The 21,802-nt window shown below is 38.1% G+C and overlaps 1 protein-coding gene across 4 annotated transcripts in view; it reads right to left on the bottom strand.

Moving 5' to 3' along the window:
• Positions 1-1,943: 1,943 nt before the first annotated feature.
• ATRIP (ATR interacting protein) overlaps positions 1,944-21,802 on the bottom strand; it is a 28,593-nt gene continuing 8,734 nt past the window's right edge. The window contains exons 7-17 of one of the 4 annotated variants that reach the window (XM_081318330.1): positions 16,051-16,221; positions 14,553-14,665; positions 14,012-14,169; positions 12,126-12,197; positions 10,894-11,023; positions 9,062-9,769; positions 8,391-8,539; positions 7,241-7,332; positions 6,628-6,711; positions 6,107-6,359; positions 1,944-2,236 (exon numbers count right to left, since the gene is read on the bottom strand). In XM_081318330.1, coding sequence (XP_081174456.1) covers positions 2,169-2,236; positions 6,107-6,359; positions 6,628-6,711; positions 7,241-7,332; positions 8,391-8,539; positions 9,062-9,769; positions 10,894-11,023; positions 12,126-12,197; positions 14,012-14,169; positions 14,553-14,665; positions 16,051-16,221 — 1,998 coding nt within the window. In that variant the 3' untranslated portion in view covers positions 1,944-2,168. Of the gene's footprint in view, positions 2,237-6,106; positions 6,360-6,627; positions 6,712-7,215; positions 7,333-8,390; positions 8,540-9,061; positions 9,770-10,893; positions 11,024-12,125; positions 12,198-14,011; positions 14,170-14,552; positions 14,666-16,050; positions 16,222-21,802 lie in introns of those variants that run through there. The other 3 variants (XM_081318333.1, XM_081318331.1, XM_081318332.1) reach the window with 3 other exon arrangements.

Raw genomic sequence — 21,802 nt, forward strand, 5'->3', positions numbered from 1 at the left:
TTCATTTTTAATGTGTCAATATGCCCACAGAAAAAATGACAAGACTATCTATCTATCTATCTATCTATCTATCTATCTATCTATCTATCTATCTATCTATCCTCCAGCAACTGAAGTGGTGGGTCCCCCTTGCCCCCTATATACAAGACCTGACTCATAGAAATGCTGCCTACATCCAGACCCCACAAGAGACCTTGCTATCAGCCATGTCAGCTCATCGGCCCTCATTTCTTCATTCCAAGGCCATATCTGAGCTTTTTCCCTAGTTGTTCTACTTCTGCTGACTCATACCAGCTTCTAAATCTGGCGGCTAAAATCTGTGCGCAACGTAATTATATTGAACTTGAAACAAACATGGCATTCTAATTAAATTTTCTTTTCTTACCACACTGATTATTTGGTTCAGCCCATTGCACTGGTTTATGAAACAAAGATGTTGACATTATAGTCACAATGGCACAATTGCACTGTTTAGTGAGTTGCTAGTCAGTGATTTCCTGGATTTGGCTGCTAAATAATTAAAATGAATTATTAAGGTACACAACATAAGCAAGCTTGAACTTTTGATGATCTTTAAAACACATATATATTCAAATGGCTCTCTACTATGGAATATCTTCTTAGAATGCTATTGTCTAAGACAGTGTCGACTTAAAATACATTCATTACAGCAAGAAAAAAAGGTGGTTCAATTGAACTATTTTTCCTTAACCCTCAAGGAATGTAAATGGTTGGATGGCTTTAAAAAGGGAGGGGAATACTGGTGGAATATAGAGTAGGAATCGTAGATAGATCATTCAACACCTTAAGGTCTAGTCCCTGTAGTTGAAAGGAAGAACATTAGTAATATTACAAGCATTACCACAGCTTGGCTGTGCAAGCCTGGAGATGTAGTAGTACCACTACACTTGAAACAGCTAACTTGCATAGAAAATATCCTGGTGACTTCATGGACGCATCAATTTTGTTTTCTTGGCAACAATTCAGAGATGGCTTGCCACTGCTGCCTTTTCCTATATATTTTTTGAAACTTTCTTGTTTAATCTCTAATCCTAAAAATGACTCAAGACTTTCCATCCAAATATTAATCTAGTCCAATATTGCTTAATTTTTCAGTATCAGAGAAGAATTGTTAAGTGACATTGTTCAACTACAGTATATAATTCCTACAATAATAGACTACAACAATGCAAAATAAAAGATTCTGACAATTAATATTATAGGGTATATTTCCTCACATTGACGCTAAATATACATTTCTTGTTTAACAAGTGAATGCTAAAATTATGGGATTGTATTACTGTGATACATAAGCCATTTTACCAGAGAAAAGCTGCTACAGCCTATTTTAACTTCATCCGACTTCTAAGGAACTCTTTGATTTCTATAGCAAGGACCCCCATCCTTATATAGTATTTGATATGCAGAATTCCAAATGCCACTTAAATTAAGGATTAAAAATGCCCTATTGAGAATAGAAATGAACTGGAACTCTCCAAAAAGATGAAAACAAAAAACATATAATGTTAATTGTAATTTCTAGTCACAGAAAAAGAAGATTCAGGGTTTATTACTTTTATCACTTTTTTCACAGTAAACAACAGATTACAAATACCTATTACCTTGATTTTCTATCCTTTCATTTATAGTGTTGACAGAGATTTATTTGGAAATAAGCACGAGTGATTTCAGTTTTACCCATTGGTATACAGTATACATGAAACAGTATTAAAAAATACGAGCATTTTTCTGTAATTGGACCAGTGAGATAGATATTAAATTGCCCTTGTTAATTAAAAAAGACAATATTAATTCATAAAGCATTATCAACTTTTAAGGAAATCAGATTAATCAAATGGTACTTGGAGATTTAATGAGAAAAAATAGTCCTGACTCTCACCTACTTCTAATCATAATTGTAAATAACTCTTCAGGCACAATGATTAAAGTTTATAAATATAATTTTTAATATATTCTTTGGGAATTTATGTTTCATTATGGGAATTTATTCAATACAAAAGTAATATATTGCTTGGGTTGTGATGGTTTCTCTAATTAATAAAGGAAACATTTTCTGCATTAAATTGTAAATTTTAAAAAGCACATTGAATTACATTTCAATAGTAACCTTTTCTTGGAATATAAACAAATACATTATTGAAAGACAATTATCTGCAATCCATTTCCTGGTCATTGACTTCAGGCTCCAAAGGATACAGTTCATCCAGTGCAAGTTCTGAAAGAATGTACACAGAATGTATAAGATTTTTTTTTAAAAAAACATGTTTATTCAACATTGCTATTGTCTAAATTTAAGAGTATTTTAATACAAATTCCTGTCCATCATGAAGAGTAATAACTGAAGGGTTAGTAAAGCTGAGGGTAAGCAATTTGGTGACCTCAGTTCTTTGCAATTGACATGCAGGTTAGTTTGACAGGAACAAAACAGGCTCCTCATTATATATACTTGTGAAAAAGAATGAGCCAAAACATGTGCACCTTTGCACACTGAAAATACTAGTGTAGCAAAAACAAATTTTATCATTTGTAAGTTGCAGAAACAATGCTGTGCTTATTCAGCCTGTGACACTTTTATTTACAAAGTGAAGTTGTCAATGCTGCTAACATCAGATGTTTTTGCATTGACAACAGATGGAAATGCAACCATCTTTTCCCTTTCGCTTTTAGAGTTAGATGATGCTGGGAGGGGGGGGGATGTGAATGAGAGTCCAGCTAGACATAACAACACTAAACTTAGCCTGAAAATCAAGGTTATTGAGCCCAGAGCTGATAAAGAATTGGTGGGCTGGAGAGCTGGAGAGAAAGCCCGTGCTTCAAACTAATTGAGGAATGTGATTTATGACTGTTAATTGGAGGAGGGAATTGTGCTTTGATACTATGTGCCCAGGGGAGGGGAAATCAGTTTTTGGCTTCGATTATGTAGTGCCAATATTAGGCTACTCGAATAAAAGATCCTTTAAGGTAAACAATGCCTCGAAGTTCTTTTGAAGAGTTTCATCTGTTGGAACCATGACAGAAGTTAGAAGAAGATAGATATGAGAATCATCTCTAAAACCTTCCTTATTGGCTTAGCCATAATTCAAATGATAGGGAAATTTATAGCAGAAGAGCATATTGCTTATAAAAAGTAGGCTCTAAGTTCAGTCCATAGAATGTCTAAACCCCAAGATACATGTTGTCATGTTAAACACAACACTAAATTAGATCAAAAGTGAGCAGCAACAACAATAACTGTTTATTACAGCCTTAAGGCCAGACACAATCCAAATATATAACAACAGTAACAATCTCATATCCATATTTACAGGATATAAAACCACCAATCAATATAATACAATCCAAAATTCTCAAAATAAAACATCATATTAAAATTTTTCAAACCTTAATAATGGTGCGACATATTGTGCAGGTGGTGGCACAAAATTGGACAACCTGAATTGATATTTTCAGGTCCTTATCCAAAAGTAGTAGCATTAAATAAAATTCATACCCCCTGCCTGGAAATTTCTTCAATATCGGATATATAAGAATTTGTCTAGAGTCTTTATATAGGGAACAATGAAGGAGCATATGGCTTAAGAGTTTCTACAGAGCCATCACCACATGGACACAACCGAAGGTGCATAGGAGTGCCCTTAAACCATCCAAAAAGGACTGCCAAGGGCAACACTTCTGAGCTCAGTGTATGTCAGGAGGATGCAAAATGGGTGGGTCCAGGAGTTTCTTCTTTGAAAATTAATGAACCTGACATATGTGAATAATGGAATGGGATGTAAAGGTCACATGTATGACCTTTTGTCACTGTGGGCAAGGAAAAGTTGATTGAGGTAGCTAATAAAAAGAGGACACAATGTTTTGAGTAGGTACAAAAAAGGTTTAAAAGTATATGTCTCTTGTCCAAGAATGAACATTTGAGTTTTCTCTCTAAAGTAAAAATCCAGTTTTCCTAAGACAGAAGAAAAAGAGTTACTGTCCCCCCCACAAATTATAAAACAGTTGGTGTAATCTTGGAAAGAAAGATTGGTGGCATTATAAAGTCTAATTTTACAACAATAATACTGCAGAGACCTGAGGACGAAACTATTCTATTAAAAAAAAGTTTAATTCACAAGGATAACTAAAAAAGAGCTAGTAATTTTGTTACCTTTTTTTTAAAAGACTGAAGTTATGAATATCATCTTATTGTCTAGATCTCTATTATGTTTAATAAAGTTTTGGAAACCCTTACAGGATTCTGATTAGTATGCTCACATCTTACTCTGTTACCAATGAAAGTAAGGATCTGTTCTGCAAAAGAAATTCCATAGAGCCAAGGTGGCTGTCAGCAGTGATGGTTAACAGTTAAGAACACTGAAAAGTTGGATTCAAGAGATTAAAAAAACCACTCTGAACCCTAGATTGCAATAGAAAGTTTGGGAAATATGCTTTTTAATTTTAGCAGGATTGCTTAAGATTTGGGCTACAGCATTTTAAATTTTCTACTTCAAAATGGGAGATGTCACCAATTTTCAGCAATTGACACTTGAGGGCTAGAGCACAGGTCCAACACCTTTTGGACACCAGGGACTGGTTCCATGGAGAGTTTTTTTCACAGACCGGACTGCGTGTTTTTGTGTTCTGCCTGCATCTCATGAATAGGGCCAGTGGACCAGTTGCTGGCATGCCATGGCCCGGTACTGGTCCACAGACTGGGGATTGGGGACCCCTGGACTAGAGAAAAGGTCTACAATTAAGAGTTTGAGGGTGCCATTCCTGAGACTGACTTATTTGGAAGATGGTAAACTTCTGTGTCTACAAACAGGGAATGCATATAACTCAACAATACTCTATAAGGGGGACTTTCATAAGCCAGAAATTAAAGGGTATTTCCTCCAAATAGACAACTCTGTACTAAATACAAAAAAACAACAACCCATCAGTATTAACAAGTAATGGTTTGACACAAGTACCTTTAGGATAGTCTCTAAACTATTCCCAATGCTTTGGAGCCAGTGCACACTTCTGAAATTGTAATAGTATGTGAGAATGACCCTGAGGAATGAGAAGAAGACATCTTTCCTAGGAAATAATCAGATAAGCGGCTGGGAGGGGGAGCCCCAGTGGCTTCATGGTCAAGGAAGGAAACTTAGGAAGGTCCCGCCCGAATGGATCAGGAAGTTAAAAGTGTCGGTGGGTGATCTGTACTTTCAGACTGGCAAGATTCTATTTAGGTAGCTATACAATAAAGCATAATTTCCTCATCTGGTCGTGTTTCCTGTCTGGTTTAATGTAGCCTTACAATAAAGTAGAATTACCTCATCTGGTTGTGTTTCTTGTCTGGTTTACCTGGGAGGATTGCAGAAATTTAGAGAGGATGTTGTGGGTGCACTCTCAAAATGGCTGCCAAGGTCACAAAGCACCAGGAGGCAAAAAGCAAAAAGCTCCTTACAAAGAAAGCATTCTTGAAAATGAAGATGGTGTTAGAAAGTGGCATTTTGGAGCATGCAAACTTCCCAGCCATACTCTAAAAATTCAAAGAGGGAAGAGTGCCAGGTGAGTTCTAAACAGCAAGATCATCTAAAGGCTCAATTACAGTGGTGCCAGAACTTTTTAAAAAGCCACAAGCATACCAGTAGAAAACAAAATATGTTCCACAGGAATTTCAGAAGAATTATATGAGATATATCCTTTATCATTCTTGGTCCTCGCACTGCTTCATAATATCCCATTCAGTGTATTTGAAGTACTAGTCCTGGGAAAGAATATGGCCCTGAAAAGTGCTTCAGCTAATTTGATGCCTGTCACTGTTGACAGCAGTTGATTAGTTAAAAGCAGCTCTTTTAGAAATCTGTGAATCAATTAAACATGAATATAATGCACACTAATGACATGGCAAACCGTGCAGTTACAAACTCTAGAAGCAGCAATGACAATGGACCCAAATAGCACAGGTTTTGTTAACATAATTCTGCACCTGTTGCCTTTCTATGCTATATTATGACAGACAGAGGAAATGAATGATGTTCATTTCTCAATAATCATGCACTTGCAGGTGGCAGATCACCGTCTATGCTAGCAGTCACATGTTTAATGCAAGGAGTCTCACCTTCACAAGCTTTTAAATGCTGCCCTTTTCTCAGGACTGCTGTAACCCCAGACAACACTCCGTCATATTGGTGGAGCACTTCCAGGCAATGTTCATGGAAAAGTTTATCTTTCTGGGAGAGACCATGCAGAAGCAAAACAGCATCCCGCAAAAACTGTACAATTTGCTTTTCATGTACACTGAACACGATTCCTTCCATTTTTCTGATCATAAGCCATTGCCTATGTAACATTACTATCAGAGCCTTCACTACCTACAAAAAAAAAAGAATACAGTTGTCATACAGACTGGGGTGTGTACTGTTACATTTATAATTGCTCTCTTTTTCAAATAGTACTATTGTAATCAAGACATATGAGATTCTTATTAGAGGACCAAGGTTTGAAGATCACAAGGTATACTTAAGCAATATAGCCTGACTGTAACACTGAACAGGTAACGCTGGAGTCATGTTGATTTCTCAGGTGAAAAAAGCACATAGTATTAAACTATGATCGTAAATGTAATTTTTAGTGGCTTACCTCAGAAGTGCATTGACAATCTGTTCCCACAAGTAAAACAGAGGATCTACAACACTGCATACACTTCGTCAGAAAACGAACCGTCTAGGAAAAATTTACATTAAAAATATTTTTAAATGCTATTTTCAAAGATAAAACATATAGTATCAATATAAAGGGAAACCCTGCCCTTCTCTGGCCCCAAACTTACTAAACAAATGTCTTTTAGTGCTTGAAATAACAGGAAGGAAGGAAGGAAGGGAGGGAGGGAGGGAGGGAGGGAGGGAGGGAGGGAGGGAAGGACTTTCAAATAAATTTCCTGAGCATCAGGTTTTTAAGTTCTGTTTAATCCCTCATACTAGCATAACTAATGTATTTTTATTACACTTCTCTATTATATAAACTTGGTTCCAGCCAAGTTTAGAAAAAACAAATCAGAGCTGTATCAGACAGCTCTTCTACTCCATTACACATCCAAAAGTTGAATCATAACTCAGATAGCTTTAGAGGCTTAGAAACTGATACAAATTTATGGTTTTCAGTTGGAAGGCAGGATTAAGATAAACTGCATTTAATCTCTCCTGTTCAAATAAACTGTCGTGTTTTTACCTTTACACATGCAATACACTTTTACCTCTTGTTCCAACCGCAGCCAAAGCCTCTCAGATGCTAATTTATCGGGGCGTGATGTGATGTACATATATAATGCCAAAAGTAGGCAGGTTTCTGTGAAAATAATTAAGTGTAACATGTCAACCTTATCATCCATGTGACTGCAATGTCTTAAAAACTACAAAGCTCTTTTGAATACAGGGTGCTCCTCATTTTCTATATAACAAAATTAAATATTACAGTAATTTAATTCATTGCAAAGCGGTTGCCAGGACAGGACAAGTGGTAAGGGAAATCCTCAAAAGATGGAAACATTAAATTAATAAATTCCAAGTGGTGCCCTCCTGGTGTTTGGAAACAACGTCCTTAATTCTTACCATTGGCAGTGATGGCTGTCTACTCCTAACATAGAGCATTTTTGAAATAAGCATTTCAGGCAAGATTCCCATAATTTCATCTAACTGGCTGTACCTATCTTCTTTTCTTCCTCACTCCACTTAAATGTGTTATTTGTTCAAAAATAATATTATGGGTGAGGAGCTGGATTGCACTGGTGGTCCCACACCACAGTAAACAACATGTGCAGATATTGTAACTCTCTTGACTGTCCTATGATGAGTACATAGACCACTTTAGCACCTTTAGACTTCACACACTGTTTTTCTCCCAGAGGGACTGGAAGCAAGATAATTTGCCTGGGTTCCTCTATTTGTTATGCTTCCTTGCTCAAAAATATAGTAAATATATAAATATAGTTGATGGAACAAGATGTTGTCATAACAAGTAGAGTGTTCAACTGCAGTATGCTCATTCCAACTTATTCAAATTGAAGAAAACAAAACATAAAACCTGGCCACAAATTTTATATTCTGTTCTTGCGAACTGGTTTTAGCCATTCCCTTAACAGGGTTTAAAGGTGAACAGTAATTCCGATCAAGCTAATTATGTTGCAAGAACCATCTCTAAAACTACTTTATTTCACAGAATGATATAGGCAACCAGTTGCAGAGACCCAAAATGTTGATAAATGTCAAAAGTATTTTAAAATAAACAGGGAAATACAGAAATCCTCAAGGAAACAACACCCAAAATTGGGACCACATTTTAACATGCTCTTGCTTGCCTTATGAATTCAGTGTTTTACTAAAGCAGTAGGATGGCTGTTTTCTTACCTGAACGTGAACAGAACCGAGCAGCCAGCTCCTGATGCTCAGCAAGCAAACTTAACATCCTAACAGTAAGAAGGACAGCAAACAAGGGAGTTTCCGAAGATATGCAGCGAAGCAGGATCTGCGACTGGCTATCGAACAAGCACTGAAAGCTTTATAGAAAAACATAAGAAAATACCATTCAGTGTCTGATTTTTCCAGCAGTTTATTCATATCGAGCAATGAAAATTAACATGCAGAGAACAGAACAGAAATGAAGCACTTCAGATCCAAAGATGCTTCATAAGGAGATGTAGGTCACCCACCATAACTGTTGGCCCTGCTTTAAATCAGCTGTTTTTTCTTGGGCTCACAAAAGGTACTCCGGCATTGGATACGCTGTCAGCATAACCTTGTTCCAAATATTTCACAATAATGCTTAGAAGATACAGAACAGCCTCAGTGACCTCCAGATGTGATGCCTTTGATTCCCCAGCAATGGGTAGCCTAGCTTCCAATTTTTAGAGTTGAAGCCACCCATCTGAAGGATGTCCAGATTGGGAGAGGCCATTTTAGAACCCAGAACAAAACAATCAACCTGCATATTTTTAATCAAATGAGCTGTCATGTGAAAATGCCATGAAACAAATTTATTTAAAAATAAAAGTGGGGTTAAATTCAAGCTGTACTTTTACCTTATTAATAAGTCAACTGTTGACTTTTCAGCTAATTTCACCAAAACCTCTAGGCACTGATTTGCGATATGGCATCTCTGGCATCCTGCCGAACTTAAGCACAAGGTTAAGAGTTGTAGTAGCTTTTTAAACAAAGGATGCTGGGATTTGTCCCAACTGGTAACCTCTAATTCTGGGAGGGTTTCCGGGAGAGGAGCTGTATTCTGTTCGTTGCAAGCCACAGTCTCGTTCTTCTCAGAAACGTCTATAGCGCCTGGATTACAATCTGCTTTCGTATCACGGGATAGAAGTGTACTAATAACTTCCCAGCTATAAAATACCAAATAGTAAAGGATGCCCAGTGACACGAGTGCATATTCCTCAAGAGTGGAAAAAGCTTCCTCTACACTTGAAGCCGAACTTGAAGATGTCCTAGAGGAGCGAGCAGATTGATTTCCAGAAGAAATGCTTCCAGTCTTTGTCACTGACAAGAGGGCTTGGTTATATGCACCAATGTGAAGTTCCAGGAGGGGAAGGAGATGTGCTGCTCCGGGAAGTTTAAAGCACTTAAGGTGGGGTCTGTCTCTCCTGTTCTGTTCTCCTTCCAGTGAGCCTCCATCTACAGCAATCAAATTCAATCCAGTTAAGGCGAGTTTTTGAGTCGTTCTCAAGGAGGTCTCGCCTCCCTGGGGGCTTCCAATCTGGTTACTGGATTTTTGTGTAGGTCCTCTAAGAAAACAAGAGGGGGGGGGAGAAATAGCACTGTTTGTGATGTTCTGTGTTATCTTCTGAAAGTAGAACACATTATTATGCTCCAGGCAAAATGGGCTGAACGACACTGCTGCCACTTTTTGCAAAGGGAATTTAGAATTGACTGTCATCTGGAGAGTCTGTCTTAATTTAATATTCCTTCTCACACAGAAACTGCTGCGAATTAGTCCCCACATAAACACCATGGTTGTCGCTGCCCATGGTAGAGGGAAAGGTGGTCCTTGACTTACAACAGTTCATTTAGTGACTGTTCAAAGTTACCACAGCGCTTTTCACCCTTAGGACCGCTGCAGCATCCCCATGGCCACATGATTTAGATTCGGATACTTGGCAACTGACTCGCATTTATGACAGCTGAAATGTCCCAGGGTCACGTGAACACCTTTGGCAAACTTCTGACAAGCAAAGTCCATGGGGAAGCCAGATTCACTTACGAACCCTGTTACTGACTTAACCACTGCAGTGATTCACTGAACAACTCTGGCAAGAAAGGTCGTTAACATGGGGCAAAATTCACTTAACAACTGTTTCACTTAACAATAGAAATTTTGGGCTCAGCTGTGGTCGTACGTCGAGGACTACCTGTAAGTGTCTTTAATTTCTAAGATACATTAAGGATACTTTTATATCCTCCGTTTGCATTAATTAGCAAGGATTAGAATTTCTTACAATTCATCTGGACCAGCAGGTCTGGTAGATGTGCTACGGTTAGCATCAGTAGGGCATAGATATGTTAGGCCACTAGTGGCACACTTTAAATCAGTGGAGAGGTAAAAAAATAAATGGATATTTGTCAAACACCCTCCCCCCCGACTTACTTTGAATATTAAATTCCTCAACTCAAGTACCTGACTACTATGCTAGAATAAAATTCCACCAAAAAGAAAAAAAAGTTTAACACTCAGTAGAGTGGATCAGGCTTACTTTTCAGATTCACCCAGTCAAGTTATCTAAAAACAATGACATAAGAAAACCAGCCTCCATCTGATAAAATGCTGTCTCAAAATATCCACCCGTCGGTTTCAGCAATCTGATTTCTTCCTATTTCAGAAAATGTGAACAATTGTCAAGGGCAAACATACACACTGAAAGAAGCAGACTGCATAGCAGATCCAGGCCAAGCTTTGGTATTGCTGCTAAGAAGGTTGCAGATTCCTAACGATGATCCCGGAACAAGTGGCTGCTTCATCAGTGCGTTTAGTAAAAGGGAACCTACAACAGATAAATCCAAGGCTGAAGACACACACACTGAAGCAAGATACACAGTGTGTTTAACAGCTAAATAATAATATACTTTGCTTAATTTTAGCTTGGTGCATTGTTACTTTGCATTACAGAAGAATCACGCTGCTACGTCTTATGCAAGAAACCCTGATTAAAATCCTGGCTCTGAGTAGTAAGTGAACATATTCACTATATATTTGTAGCTGTATATAACTTCTTATGGCAAAATATTCCCTCCCTTCCCACCATATGCCCAAGTTAATGTATTTTCTTCTTTTGCATTTACTTACTTGGTACATTTTACAGTGATACTCAACTATCCTTATGAGTGAAGAAATACCATAAGCTTTAATGTTGTGGCATTTGTTTTGGTTCGTATGTGAGAATAAATACATGTAGGTTGCATTCAGAAGAGAGCAGTGTTTATGAAAATAACCTGGTTCAAACACTGTTCACACCTGTTTTCTGGATGTTAGGTGAAACATTTACAAGGTGCCAAGTGAAAAGCAGGGAAAATCCTAGATTATTTCATCCTTTAGAAGACTGATTAGGGATTAGTCAAGCAGACATTTATTAACTAGCTTAATGGATGATTATGCCAAGATATAACCTAAAACTTATATATTAACTAGGAAAACCTTGAACAACGTATTTCAAAGTATAAGACAAAAATATGTTAATATAGAAGAATGGCTGATGCTAATATTAAGCTAAAGCTGTTAACATTTAAAGTTAAAGTGACTTGATTTTTCTTTTTTTTTAAATGTATTTCAATTTATAACTCAAGGTAGTAAGCAGAAATCATTCCAGGAAAGAGTGCATTCAAAATCTAGAATTTGAAAGTAAGGAATTTTTATAGGTCTCCACTTCCTGTGACTTTGGAAATATTTCATTTCTACAGCAGAACAAAAACACAATAAGGTATTTATTAGTAAATTAAAGGGTTATTTGCAGATCCACCACACTTTTTTTTACTTTATTTGCCCAAACCCCCTCTTCCCTCATAGTTGAAATTAATATTAAAATAGCCTGTGATTTCCATTCATACAGGTTTCTAATCCTAATCACAAGATCTCTTAGATAAATTTACCTGGTTTCAGAGGACAGCTGAAACTTGTTTCTTGTTTCACTGGCTCAGTTTCAAGGACAGTTATTTTGCTGTCTGGATAGAAAAATCCAGTAAATCAAATAGTATTTATTTTTAACCTAGTATAGGTTGCCCTTTTATCACAATGCAATCTGTTTTTGGGATTGATTTATCTGATATAGGTTTGAAATGCATTTTGCAACTTCAGAAAATAAACAAGGCAAAACAAAGCAACTACTACATTTCAGAACCATATAATGGCTACAATTACGAGAATCCATTTGCATATTCAGGTTGGGCAGTAATGGAATTCCCAAAGCTATCTTCAGAGATCTTTTTAGAGAAAGACCAGTAACTGTTTCACATCTTCCCACAATGTCTATGCAGACTAAGCTTGACCCTATTCACTGAAGTCCAGCAATATTACTGGACCATTCCTAAATGAGACACAGTTATATACATTAAAATAGTGATTTAATGGACCAACTGTGAAAAGAACGTTTGCTATTTCTAACTGTCCATTAAATCAGAGGGCCAAGCAGTGGCTGGGTGCTAGACAATTGGTTCTTTGAAGATCCCGAGACAATAAACATACTAGTAAGGAGATTTCAAGTTTTAGTCTTTAACTGTAGTAGGCAAATTAATCAGAAACTCAAGAAAGCATAACCTAATCAAACAACACATTCTCCCTTCAGCTGCTGGGAAACCCATCTCGAGCAGTGGAGATATCCCAAGACCCTGTGTGCCCATTTTGAGCACTCAAACCTGTGCAGAAGCTCCACGTTTTAATGAACACATCCAGGATTTTTTTTATTACAATCTAGCTCCAAGATTTCACAGCCCTGCTTCCATGGTCATGAGAAGACAGCAAAACCTGATCTTGACTCAGAATGTGTCTGGGGGTGGATGCGTGCATAACTCAAGGATGGGAATGAATGTATGATGAACTTTCCAGATAAGGAAAGCTTTGCAGCTGTGTGAAGATTTTTCCCTCCCCTTTTCCTTTATTCAGCAAGCAAGAATGACAAACAAGAGGGTTAGCTTAGAATGAGTTCTAAACTTCTAGAATTTTCTTAATCTGCAGGAGAAATCAAAATATGCCACTAAACTCTTTGAAATTCAATGGTCTTCCACATTGTTACAATATCATCCACAATGCTGTTGTTACACAAATTATATCAATTGTATAATAATACCATCACACAATTAACATCACACAATTAACAGCTGCCCGTGGAGCTCAGGACTGCCCCTGACCTACGCTCATTCCGCCGGGACCTGAAGACTTGGCTCTTTGAACTCTCTGACCCAGGCTGAGAATTTTAACTGGGGTTTTATTTTCAGGGATAATTTAATCTTTTAATTCTCTTTTAACTTTGTATTTTATATTGATATGATTTTAAAATGCCCTGTAAACCGCCCTGAGTCCTTCGGGAAAGGGCGGTATATAAATCTAATAAAATCTAAAATCTAAACATAAAATTATGTGAATACCACAGGAATTTTGTTCCTTGCATTAAAGCTGTCAAACTCCACACAGCTGGGCAAGAACAAAGGAGCAAGAACTACATAGATTTCAGTGAGATATTACTAGTGGTAGTCTTGGGTAAATATAGCATCTTGGAATTTCCCTATAAGAGGAACCTCATCAGTTAGTTATGGTGAATTCTCTTTGAACAATCTGAAACATTTATTCTTTGATTTCTTTCTGGGGCGAAATTGTTACTTATAAGTGTCAACTAACTTGCTGATTTTTGCTTAGTAGTTTCTGTGCTCTCTCTCTCTCCAATTTCTTTCTCAACCTTCTTACAATCCCCCACAAAGACATCTAAATTACCAAATTAGCCTCACCACCCAGGTCAAATACAGTTCACCAAAAATCTACCTACCATTATTTTGCTGAGGAACGTGAACATGGGACTGCGTCCTGGAACAAGACGGTATTGGTAATATCTGAGATCCAAAAGACTCTTCTGTGGGGTAACTTTTTTTTTCAATATGAGTGCATCTTTCGATTTTCACAGGGTTAGAGGGGCTTTTCTTAGGACTAAAAAGTAAAAATAAAGTCTGGATTAACTGCACAGAGGCATTTCATTTTGAAACTTTAAAGGTCTTTTCCTAAAAATAGTTAAACGTTTACGGTGACTTATATTTCCTAATGAAAGAATCCGAATAACAATTTTAGACATTCACAATGCAGTAAATGAAAGGCAATGTCTTCACATGTGTATTTTCCAAGCATAAGAGGAGCAATCTATGCATTCAAACACTAGAAATAAATTCAGAGTATTCTATGTGTTCAACTATAGTGTCTGCTCTCTAGCTTGTAAAAGAACTGTTCTGAAATTCATTATTTTCAGCTATAAAGGGGAGGTAAGGAAATTCTTCAGTAACTGAACTCCCTGAAACAAATTCAATTTTATTTTGTACCTGGTATATGAAACAGGGGTCACGGGTTTAGTCCTTTCACAATTCAAAATCTTTGTTCTCATCTCATTCATTTCAGCATCTCTAAACTGTAGTTCAGACTGCAGTGACTGTAACTAAAAGAGCAAACAATTAGACATTTCAAATTCCACTGAGCACAGAAAACAATATACAACTATGAAAGAAGCCTGCAACTCCTCCCTCATTTTCACTTATACTTTTGCTCTGTTCAGTTACATCAAAATCAACACTAACAGCTTATTCATCAAAACAGTAAAAAGTATGTTTTTCCCATTCTGAGAAAGTGCTAAACACATGTAGTCAGCCTGCATTCCTGTCATTGCTAGAAGTCTCCCAGAGAACTGCTGGCTTTACGATATTTCCCTCTAGGGCAGACATGTCAAACACAAGGCCCGGGGGCCAGATCCGGCCCGCGAAGTGGTTTCACGTGGCCCGCAAAGCCATTCTGGAAACAGTGAGGGAACGGCCCCCACTGCCTTGGCCCTGGCCCAGAGACCCTCCTTCTGCCAGAGACCCTCAGATCTGTCCCACTCCTGCCCAGGCCCCCCCATGGGCACCCTTGATGCCAACGATGTAGAGCTGGCCATGCCCACCCAGTAGGCCATATGCACTCTAGCCACGCCCATCCAGTAGGCCACGCCCACCCTGGCCACACCCACCCGGCCCCCTGAGGGCAACCGCAATGTTGATGCGGCCCTCAATGAAATTGACTTTGACACCCCTGCTCTAGGGGGTCTAAGGCCGAACAACAGCGCTGACATCAGAGAAGCAAATCTGACTTTTGAAATCCCCCTTGCATAGCTTTGGAAAAACATTTAACGCTGGCAGAGCCCAAAGGAGCTACTCTGGAATGGACAAGGGGCATTTCAGAAAGGGACATGGATCCAAATTCCTTCTAAACATGCGATAAGGCTTCCAGTTTGGCAGGTAATCAATGGCAGACCTTAGTGCTTCGGCAGAATAATTCCTTTCCCTTGGTTTCAACTGAAGGGTTGCTTCCAATAAATAAATGAAAAAATAAAATAACAGCCAGAGCGGAAATAGAACATCAAACAGTTCATCACTTGCACACATTTTTTCCCCCCAATGTGCCCTTGAGTTACTCTTGACTCCTGGCAACTGTCTGGACAAGTCCTGCAGTTTTATTGGCAAGATTTCAGAAGTAGTTTGCCCTAGCCTTCTTCCTAGAGATGAGAGAAGGTGACTAGCTCAAGGCCATCATTCAGGATCACAATAATTCTGACCTAATGATTTTATCCACTACACTGGTTTTCATTTGTCCTTTTACCATTGGAAAAAGCAGTTTGCCTGCCATTGCTCATTAGCAAATGGGCTAGTGAAATCATTTTGGCTGATTATTTTCAACAAGCATCTATGATTAAAAGTCATTCCAAACAGGAAAAAAGGAAGTTTCAACAAAGGACTTCTTAGATCTCAGAAGTTTTAAGGCAGTTTATATTGGTCATTTGTTAAATAGTACCTTTCTGGAGAATTCCTTTTCTTTTTCACTTAAACACTCAGCTTTTTCTCTTTCCAGTAATATGTATGATTTCCGCTGCTCCTCCACAGTAGATTCCATCTGCTGCATTGAATCCCGCAAAATTTTTATTTCTCCATTTTTAATAAGGATTTCATCCTGCATTTCCTTCAACTGCAAATTCAGTTTAAACATTAATGTAATTAATCTATTTGCAGACATGTTAATTTTTATTCAAAACCCTAATACAAAAATAACTTCATCATAAACTGAATTGTTTTTCCTGCAGTACTAATTTAGATGTTAACTCTTGATAAACTGATACATTAATATATTCTGACAAAGATATCACAGAGATAGCCTCAAGAATTTACCAGATTTCATATCAATCCAGATGAATTTGGGTAGTTACAAATAATTATTATAAAAGATTGAGATCAATTCAAGAAATGCAATCATGACTTCTTTAAGCCTAAGGTTAAAATAGAAAAACCTATGACGATAGTTTTAATTATCAATGTTTAGTACAATAACAGCATTAAAGAGACTATTCTTCCTAAAATTTCCTTTGTTCAAACATATCAAAGTTATGCCACTTTATTTCATAAATGGCAACCAGGTTTTTTCACTTATGAAACTATAAGTAAACTGGAATTACACAAACCATGCAATATAAGCCAAAGTATTGTGAAGGATTAAGAATACTGAATTTGGAATGTTGTTTGGATGCCCTACAATTCAGATAATTAATTTATATAATCAGGAATTCAATTAATGCAGGATCCAATCTGAGTAGGTCATCAGGACCAAAGGTTTACTTTTTTGAGCTTTTGGAGTCATGCTGGAGCCCATCTTCAGGGAACTTCTTCCTCTTCAGAATCTGTGCAGAGAGAAGTTCCCTGACGATGGCTGCAGCACAAGCCTGAAAAGCTCGGAAGAATAAACCTTTGGTCCCGGTGACTGGCTCAGACTGATCCTGCAATATTATCGTGGGATGTGTATTTACCTTCATTTGCAATTCAATTAATGTTCATCAGGTACAGATGAAATTAGCACCCTATTTCCATTCTGGGCCATATGTTTTCTCTGTGACAATTTGTTATCTGAAACTGATATTTGAAAGAGTAGAAGCTTGAAAAGATACTTTTGGCTCCTGGTTTCTTTTTTCATTTTTGATCATTCTTTAAAGATAAACTTGGGTTAATACAAAGAATGGAAATACAGGTTGTACTTGATTTAGAACCAGTGCTTAATGACCGTCTGAAGTTATGAGAGACTTCCAAAAGCTACTTACAACCCATCCTCGAAGTTATGACTGCCACCCCCTCCCCCATGGTCAGGTGATCACATTTCAGGCACATGGCAACCAGCTCACATTTGCAATCAGTTGCATTGAACCATAGTCACGTCTCTGTGATTTGCCATTTTTTTTTGCAGTTTTCCAGCAAAAAACAGAAAAAACCCCATTGGATATGCTGAATTCACTTAATGACCATATGGCTCATTTAACAATGTGATTCACTTAACAACTGTAGTGACTTGATTTATGATGCAAAAACAATTGTAGAATCAAGTCGAGTCACACAATGCCTCAACCTAGACTGCAATTCTAGGCCCCACTATGGTCATAAGTCCAGGACTAATTGTGTTACAAGAGAGACTTGTTTATTAAAAAAAATTCTGGGATTACAGAATATATTATGGAATATGACTGATTACAAATCCTGACTTGGTTTTAAATGAGACTTTCAACCACTATTTCTTCTGCTAAGTAGGCTTTAACAATTATAACCGTCAAAACATTAGTAATGTGGTACACATCTCTTTAATTTTACATAAAACTCATACATCAGGGGTCCCCAACCTTCGGTCCGTGAACCGGCACCGGACCACAGAATAGTAGCAATCGGGCTGCGCAAACAAGTGAAGCCCCACCCGCTGGATGCAGGCAGCACATGAAACCACGCCCCTCCTGGTCCGTGGAAAAATCTTTCTCCACAAAAGGTTGGGGGCCCCTGTCAAACCTGACACACAGCAAGGTCTGCTGAAAGTCTTAAAACTGCAAGTGTATAATTTAGAATCTGATAAACAAATTATATTTAGTATCTTGAGGAACACTAGAATTCTTTGTGGCATAGAATTCATTTCAGCAAGTCAAGAGCTGATCGTGAAGATAACCTGTAGCTGTTCCTGGACTTTGTTGAAACTACTGTATTAATAGGGTTATGCAATGCTTTAGACTGAGTTCCAAAAAGTGCTCCAGAATGCAAATGTAATCCTTGTTTGCAGCTCTTCAAAGCAGCTGCATTTTCTTGGGATAATGTGACAATTGCAGACGGCAGCCAACTGTATCAAACAAGTTATAACAATTTGAGATTGTGTTACTAGAACTATAAGCAAACTGGTACATGTTATTATCTTTGGTATAATCCTTTTTTTAAGGCTTTGAAGAATTTGTGGACACCACACAACTTTCACCATAAATTCTGCTAATATAATGTTTCTCAAACATTTTGACACCAGTTCCCTAAATATGCTACCTCTAGATATTATAGAGATAGGTACGCGGTGGCTCAGTGGGTTAGGACGCTGAGCTTGTCCATCAGAAGGTCGGCAGTTTGGCGGGTCGAATCCCAAGTGCTGCGTAACAGAGTGAGCGCCTGTTACTCGTCCCAGCTTCTGCCAACCTAGCAGTTCGAAAGCACGTAAAAATGCAAGTAGAAAAATAGGGACCACTACGGTGGGAAGGTAACAGCGTTCCGTGTGCCTTTGGCGTCTAGTCATGCTGGCCACATGACCACGGAGACGTCCTCGGACAAGCGCTGGCTCTTCGTCTTTTAAACGGAGATGAGCACCGGCCCCTAGAGTCGGAAACGACTAGCATGCATGTGCGGGGGAACCTTTACCTTTAGATATTATAGATTTACATGTTTGCATAGGCAAAATGAGAAGCAAAACCAAGAACAGGTTCTTGACAGTGTTTTTGCTTTGTTAAGGCAAGACTGATCAAGGTTTTGAAAATTAGTAATTTCCTCTTCTCTCCCTGAAGGGTCCCGACCCAAAATTTGGGAAGAAGTGGCTCTGCTGCCCAGTCTCAGGGTCCAGGAATGGCGCTTTCTAATGGATGATGTGGAATGACTGACTGAAATTTTCTGGTTTTTTAAATTGATTATGGACATTCTTATATGTTTGTATATTGGATTTTAACTTGTTTTTATTGAAATTATTTTATCTGTTGCGAGTTGCCCAGAGTATCTTAGATAAGGTGGATGGCCATGCAAAATCAAATAAAAAATAATTTCTTATGGGAGTTTATTATCCACATTTCCTAATCTATATAAAATTATCCCCCTTAAGCAATGAATTTAATTCAAATTGTTACTATATTCATTACTGCAACAATGAAAACTTAAATTAATATTTGAAGTTTCTAATGTATGAAAAATTGCTTTCACTAAAAAATTATTAGAACAAACACAGCTTTAAAAATTCTTGCAACTGAGGATGAAAAGCAAATTGAGTTCAAATGTTGGTAATTTCATGGCAATGATACAAATAAAGTTTGCCAGTGTTCTACTGTGATGTGGTTTCAAATTCTCAGACTAGACAATAACCCTGAAATTTCTTGGAGTATAGCGATCCAAATATTAACCATGCCCAATCGTGGTTAGCTTTCAAGCCCAGAAAGTTGGCAAATGTTGCCAACTCTGGAGGCATAAAATTTGGTCTTCAATTTCTTCTTTATATTAACAATATTTGTCCTAATAAATTTATTTCCATTTGAATAATTATAATAATTACTATAGACAAAACTAACCAATAAGGATTTTATTTTGTATCAGATATACAGGTGAAACTTGAAAAATTAGAATATCGTACAAAAGTTCCATTTATTTCAGTAATGCAACTTAAAAGGGGAAACTAATATATGAGATCGACTCATTACATGCAAAGCAAGATAGTTCAAGCCGTGATTTGTCATAATTGTGATGATTATGGCGTACAGCTCATGAAAACCCCAAATCCACAATCTCAGAAAATTAGAATATTGTGAAAAGGTGCAATATTCTAGGCTCAAAGTGTCCCACTCTAATGAGCTAATTATGCTGACCATAACACCTGCAAAGGGTTCCTGAGCCTTTAAATGGTCTCTCAGTCTGGTTCAGTAGGAATCACAATCATGGGGAAAACTGCTGACCTGACAGTTGTGCAGAAAACCATCATTGACACCCTCCATAAGGAGGGAAAGCCTCAAAAGGTAATTGCAAAAGAAGTTGGATGTTCCCAAAGTGCTGTATCAAAGCACATTAATAGAAAGTTATGTGGAAGGGAAAAGTGTGGAAGAAAAAGGTGCACAAGCAGCAGGGATGACCGCAGCCTGGAGAGGACTGTCAGGAAAAGGCCATTCAAAAGTGTTGGGGACTTTCACAAGGAGTGGACGGAGGCTGGAGTCACTGCATCAAGAGCCACCACACACAGACGGATCCTGGACATGGGCTTCAAATGTCATATTCCTCTTGTCAAGCCGCTCCTGAACAACGTCAGAAGCGTTTTACCTGGGCTAAAGAAAAACAGACCTGGTCTGTTGCTCAGTGGTCCAAAGTCCTCTTTTCTGATGAGAGCAACTTTTGCATCTCATTTGGAAACCAAGGACCCAGAGTCTGGAGGAAGAATGGAGAGGCACACACTGCAAGATGCTCGAAGTCCAGTGTGAAGTTTCCACAGTCTGTGTTGATTTGGGGAGCCATGTCATCTGCTGGTGTTGGTCCACTGTGCTTCATTAAGTCCAGGGTCAATGCAGCCATCTACCAGGAGATTTTGGAGCACTTCATGCTTCCTTCTGCAGACGAGCTTAATGGGGATGCTGACTTCATTTTCCAGCAGGACTTGGCACCTGCCCACACTGCCAAAAGCACCAAAACCTGGTTCAATGACTGTGGGATTACTGTGCTTGAATGGCCAGCAAACTCGCCTGACCTGAACCCCATAGAGAATCTATGGGGCATTGCCAAGAGAAAGATGAGAGACATGAGACCGAACAATGCAGAAGAGCTGAAGGCCGCTATTGAAGCATCCTGGTCTTCCATAACACCTTAGCAGTGCCACAGGCTGATAGCTTCCATGCCACACCGCATTGAGGCAGTGATTGCTGCAAAAGGGGCCCAAACCAAGTACTGAGTACATATGCATGCTTATACTTTTCAGAGGTCTGATATTGTTCTATGTACACTCCTTGTTTTATTGATTGCATGTAATATTCTAATTTTCTGAGATTGTGGATTTGGGGTTTTCATGAGCTGTACGCCATAATCATCACAATTATGACAAATCACAGCTTGAACTATCTTGCTTTGCATGTAATGAGTCTATCTCACATATTAGTTTCCCCTTTTAAGTTGCATTACTGAAATAAATGAACTTTTGCACGATATTCTAATTTTTCGAGTTTCACCTGTATAGTACAGTTGTGCACACTATCAAAATTATTTGGACTTTGTAAGAGCACATGGCCTCTCTGCTGTTCATTAAATCAACACATTTTCTTCAACCACTCATAATTTACTTGTATCTGTTGGAATATTTGTAAACACATACACAATTTTCTTACCTAATTATCCTTTTCTAACTATGACAGCACACTAAAAAGCAGAGACATCACCCTGTCAACAAAAGTGCGTATAGTCAAGGCTATGGTCTTCCCAGTTGCAATGTATGGCAGTGAAAGCTGGACCATAAAAAAGGCTGAGCGCCAAAG

The sequence above is a fragment of the Vipera berus genome (assembly GCF_964194415.1).
Source record: "Vipera berus genome assembly, chromosome: 2".
Classification (NCBI taxonomy): Eukaryota; Metazoa; Chordata; class Lepidosauria; order Squamata; family Viperidae; genus Vipera; species Vipera berus.